General features: G+C 42.0%; 1 protein-coding gene and 1 long non-coding RNA gene across 5 annotated transcripts; one reads left to right on the plus strand and one right to left on the minus strand.

Annotated features, from left to right (window-relative positions):
* Positions 1-477: 477 nt before the first annotated feature.
* Positions 478-2,187, plus strand: LOC126988696 (uncharacterized). Of its 3 annotated transcripts, XR_007742467.1 has the most exons (4): positions 478-1,046; positions 1,089-1,466; positions 1,926-2,009; positions 2,052-2,187. It is a non-coding gene; the product is annotated as an uncharacterized LOC126988696 (long non-coding RNA). The 3 variants fall into 3 exon arrangements; XR_007742465.1 differs by lacking the exon at positions 2,052-2,187 and having other exon boundaries at positions 1,926-2,036; XR_007742466.1 differs by lacking the exon at positions 2,052-2,187 and having other exon boundaries at positions 1,089-1,382; positions 1,926-2,036.
* A 1,384-nt stretch (positions 2,188-3,571) lies between these two features.
* Positions 3,572-4,576, minus strand: LOC126988695 (uncharacterized). Of its 2 annotated transcripts, none has more exons than XM_050847052.1 (2): positions 4,320-4,576; positions 3,572-4,220 (listed from the first exon to the last, which is right to left on the minus strand). In XM_050847052.1, exons 1-2 carry the CDS (start codon positions 4,574-4,576, stop codon positions 3,572-3,574), a joined length of 906 nt encoding a protein of 301 aa, XP_050703009.1. The 2 variants fall into 2 exon arrangements, with proteins under 2 accessions (XP_050703009.1, XP_050703010.1); XM_050847053.1 differs by having other exon boundaries at positions 3,572-3,725; positions 3,825-4,576.
* Between the last annotated feature and the right edge of the window lie 909 nt (positions 4,577-5,485).

A 5,485-nucleotide genomic window follows, 5' to 3' on the forward strand; every position in this document is an offset into this window, starting at 1 on the left:
ACTTTTGTTTCTTTTCTAGGAGCAGGGAGTAGCGGGCTTTTTTTATATTATTGTTTTCTTTTTTTGTGTGCCCTTGAGCTGCCTCCTCTGTTGTAAAAAAAATATATATATATATATATATATATATATATATATATATATATATATATATATATATATATATATATATATATATATATATATATATATATATATATATATATATATATATATATATATATATATATATATATATATATATATATATATATATATATATATATATATATATATATATTTTTTATACAAATATATGTTATTTTATTTGTATTTGTATATATATTTTGATACAAATTTACATTATTTTCTGTGCATTTTGTATATATATTTTTTACGTTTATTATTTTTATTTTATTGTTTATTTTATATATTTATTTATCAAATTATTTATATTTTGTTCATTGTAGTGCACATCACCTTTTGCTGTTCGATCGATCATTCGATCAGTTTGGGCAACTGATCCGATTCCGATCATCCGATCATTTTTCAAGTACTGTTGTTCCGATCACCATTCCGATCATCCGATCCATAAAATTTATAATAATTACTACTATTTTTTTAAAATAAGAACTACAAGAAACACCTATTTAGCGATATTGACCATTAATCTCCTATCCTTCCTGATTAAATAGCTTTCTGAATAACAAATATTGGTCCATAAATAGATTAGTTACAAGAAGAACATAAGCAATAAGGTTTTGATTTTAAGTGAGCTGGTGTTGTGTCATCTGTCATCCACGTATCCTAAGACATCCAATCCTGATCTGCGCATGCGTGGATCCCGATGTTTACAAACACAGTGTTGATATCGTAGTTTGTCCAGGCAAGATGGCGGCAAGACAGCATGGCAGCTTTTAGGGGAAAAGGGCCAAATTCAAAAATGACAAGGATCCCATAATTCAGATAGCCTACCATTAAATGGAGAGAATCTTAGAAACATGACCATCAATCAGAAAGGAGTGTAGGTTATCTCATTTATCACATTTACCGACATACAAGGGGTGTAGGTTATCTCATTTATCACATTTACCGGCATACAAGGGGTGTAGGTTACCTCATTTATCACATTTACTGACATACAAGGGGTGCAGGTTATCTCATTTATCACATTTACTGACATACAAGGGGTGTAGGTTACCTCATTTATCACATATACCGGCATACAAGGGGTGTAGGTTATCTCATTTATCACATTTACCGACATACAAGGGGTGTAGGTCATCTCATTTATCACATTTACCGACATACAAGGGGTGTAGGTTATCTCATTTATCACATTTACTGACATACAAGGGGTGTAGGTTATCTCATTTATCACATTTACCGACATACAAGGGGTGTAGGTTATCTCATTTATCACATTTACCGACTTACAAGGGGTGCAGGTTATCTCATTTATCACATTTACCGACATACAAGGGGTGTAGGTTATCTCATTTATCACATTTACCGACATACAAGGGTGCAGGTTATCTCATTTATCACATTTACCGACATACCAGGGGGTCAGGTTATCGCATTTATCACATTTACTGACATACACAGGTGCAGGTTATCTCATTTATCACATTTACCGACATACAAGGGTGCAGGTTATCTCATTTATCACATTTACCGACATACAAAGGGTGTAGGATATCTCATTTATCCCATTTACCGACATACAAAGGGTGTAGGTTATCTCATTTATCCCATTTACCGACATACAAAGGGTGTAGGTTATCTCGTTTATCCCATTTACCGACATACAAAGGGTGTAGGTTATCTCATTTATCCCATTTACCGACATACAAAGGTTGCAGGTTATCTCATTTATCACATTTACCGACATACAAGGGGTGCAGGTTATCTCATTTATCACATTTACTGACATACACGGGGTGCAGGTTATCTCATTTATCACATTTACCGACATACAAGGGGTGCAGGTTATCTCATTTATCACATTTACCGACATACAAGGGGTGCAGGTTATCTCATTTATCACATTTACCGACATACAAGGAGTGCAGGTTATCTCATTTATCACATTTACCGACATACAAGGGGTGCAGGTTATCTCATTTATCACATTTACCGACATACAAGGGGTGCAGGTTATCTCATTTATCACATTTACCGACATACAAGGGGTGCAGGTTATCTCATTTATCACATTTACCGACATACAAGGGCTGTAGGGTACCTCATTTTTCACATTTACTGACATACAAGGATAGGCGGTGGCTGAGTGATTAGCGTGCGGGGCCAGCATTCATCACGCCAAGGACAATGTCGATTCGAGTCCCACGCTACCACCTGGTATTTTTTAGTCACCGCCGAGTGGCTTAAGGCTACTCACAGGCTGTCCAGAAGACCACCTATCATCCTGGATTCTAGAAGAAACAGTACAAGCGAATAAAAAATGAGTTCCATGGGGCAGCATGAACCAGGCATAACTAGCGCCACTATAATATCATCACATTTACCGATATACAATGGGTGTAGGTTATCTCATTTATCACATTTACCGATATACAGTGGGTGCAGGTTATCTCATAAATCTCATTTACCGAGATACAAGGGGTGTAGGTTATCTCATTTATCACATCTACCGACATACAAGGGGTGTAAGTTATCTCATTTATCACATATACCGACATACAAGGGGTGCAGGTTATCTCATTTATCACATTTACCGACATACAAGGGGAGCAGGTTATCTCATTTATCACATTTACCGACATACCTCATTTACCTCATTTACTGACATACAAAGCGTGCAGGAAGAAACTTTCATATTTCAAGCAATTTTCAAATTCAAAACATGCGTCAACATTTACTTTTAAAAAGATAAAAAAAAACAAATTCAGGTGGAACATATCGCGATAGGCAGTCGACAAAGACACGGTACCGTGTCGCAATTCATCCACCTTTTGTTTGTAAACGAGTCCCGCGCATGCGTAGATTGGATGGGATGTCTTAGGATACGTGGATGGCAGATGACTCCACACCGGGTAGGGCACGTAGCAATAGGTTTAAGTTGGATAATTTCAGGTTCAACAAAGACATAGGCAAGAATTGGTTTACGAACAGTAGTGGATGAGTGGAACAGACGTAAAAGGCGTTTGGTGAGTACCAACACGATAGATACATTCAAGAAGAGGTTAGATAAGTTCTTGGATGGGAGGGGTAAGGGGCGTTAGTTTGGTGCCGTAGTCTGGGCCAATGTCAATATAACTATATAGACATTGGTCTGGGCGGCATGTAGCGCTGTCTCGCGAGACCTCCTTCCTCCTCCTCCTCTTGTTGCGGGGGAACCCGACGGGTGGGTTGGGGGGTGTCGAAGGAAGGAATAAATTAACGATCAATAATTATCGCTTAGTTTTACAAATAAAGACGCTTACTGAAGTAACTATTTAGCAACGTGTGTAAAAGTAATTGTAAGAATTATGCAGTCACTTGTTGTCATGACAACGTTGACCACTTTTTTCTGTGATCGGTGATCGGAAGTTAGTTTGTGAAGTTCAGATCTCCACAGTCCGATTACCTTTTACAACGATGATCCAATCTTTGCATTCCGATCGTCAAGTGCTGTTCCGATCAGATCGGAAGATCGGACGATCGGACTGATGTTCGGAAGTGCCCAGCTCTGCCAATACCACATGGGAAACACTCCACTATCCACCACAGAGGCACAGAAAGACCTGGGAGTGTATGTTACCAGGCTATCAGTGAAGGGATATCCAGCACACCAATACCACATGGGAAACACTCCATTATCCACCACAGAGGCAGAGAAAGACCTGGGAGTGTATGATACCAGGCTACCAGTGAAGGGATATCCAGCACACCAATACCACATGGGAAACACTCCATTATCCACCACAGAGACAGAGAAAGACCTGGGAGTGTATGTAACCAGGCTACCAGTGAAGGGATATCCAGCCCACCAATACCACATGGGAAACACTCCACTATCCACCACAGAGGCAGAGAAAGACCTGGGAGTGTCTGTTACCGGGCTACCAGTGAAGGGATATCCAGCACACCAATACCACATGGGAAACACTCCACTATCCACCACAGAGGCAGAGAAAGACCTGGGAGTGTATGTAACCAGGCTACCAGTGAAGGGATATCCAGCACACCAATACCACATGGGAAACACTCCACTATCCACCACAGAGGCAGAGAAAGACCTGGGAGTGTATTTTACCAGGCTACCAGTGAAGGGATATCCAGCACACCAATAACACATGGGAAACACTCCACTATCCACCACAGAGCCAGAGAAAGACCTGGGAGTGTATGTGACCAGGCTACCAGTGAAGGGATATCCAGCACACCAATACCACATGGGAAACACTCCACTATCCACCACAGAGGCAGAGAAAGACCTGGGAGTGTATGTAACCAGGCTACCAGTGAAGGGATATCCAGCACACCAATACCACATGGGAAACACTCCACTATCCACCACAGAGGCAGAGAAAGACCTGGGAGTGTATGTTACCAGAATACTAGTGAAGGGATATCCAGCACACCAATACCACATGGGAAACACTCCACTATCCACCACAGAGGCAGAGAAAGACCTGGGAGTGTATGTAACCAGGCTACCAGTGAAGGGTTATCCAGCACACCAATACCACATGGGAAACACTCCACTATCCACCACAGAGGCAGAGAAAGACCTGGGAGGGTATGTAACCAGGCTACCAGTGAAGGGATATCCAGCACACCAATACCACATGGGAAACACTCCACTATCCACCACAGAGGCAGAGAAAGACCTGGGAGTCTATGTTACCAGGCTACCAGTGAAGGGATATCCAGCACACCAATACCACATGGGAATCACTTCACTATCCACCACAGAGGCAAAGAAATACCTGGGAGTGTATGTTACCAGGCTACCAGTGAATGGATGTCCAGCACACCGATACCAATACCCCCTCCTCTCTCTCCTTCTCCCACTCATTGTCCTCCTCCTCCTCCTTCTTCCCCCCCTCCTCTTCCTCCTCCTCGTTCTCCCCCTCCTCTTCCTCCCCTGTTGCCGCCCATCCCTCTCCTCCTGTAGCGGCCTCCCTTCCGTCTATTGACACTGTTTCCAAGAGGAAAGTCCTGGTGGTTGGGAGTCAGGTTCATTGACAGGTACTTTTGTTCAAGGGATAAGGAAAATAGGCCTCGAGTGTGCTTTCCCGGGGCAGGCATCCAGCACGTATCTGACAGGATGGAGGAAATTTTAGCAGGGGAGGGGACACAGCCTATCGTCTTCTGCAGTTTTGGTGGTAATGACATCGGTAGAGTGGATAGCGAGGAGATATTTCGGGGCTTCAGGGAATCGTTCGCTAAAGTGAGAGAGAGGGGGGGGGGGGGGGGGGGTTGTGGTGTTTTGCCTGTTCATACCTGGCTGTCTGTCTATAGTTTCTTCCATGAATAAGACAAAGTCGGCAGGAGCACA

Source organism: Eriocheir sinensis, chromosome 70 (genome assembly GCF_024679095.1).
Source record: "Eriocheir sinensis breed Jianghai 21 chromosome 70, ASM2467909v1, whole genome shotgun sequence".
NCBI classification, from domain to species: Eukaryota; Metazoa; Arthropoda; class Malacostraca; order Decapoda; family Varunidae; genus Eriocheir; species Eriocheir sinensis.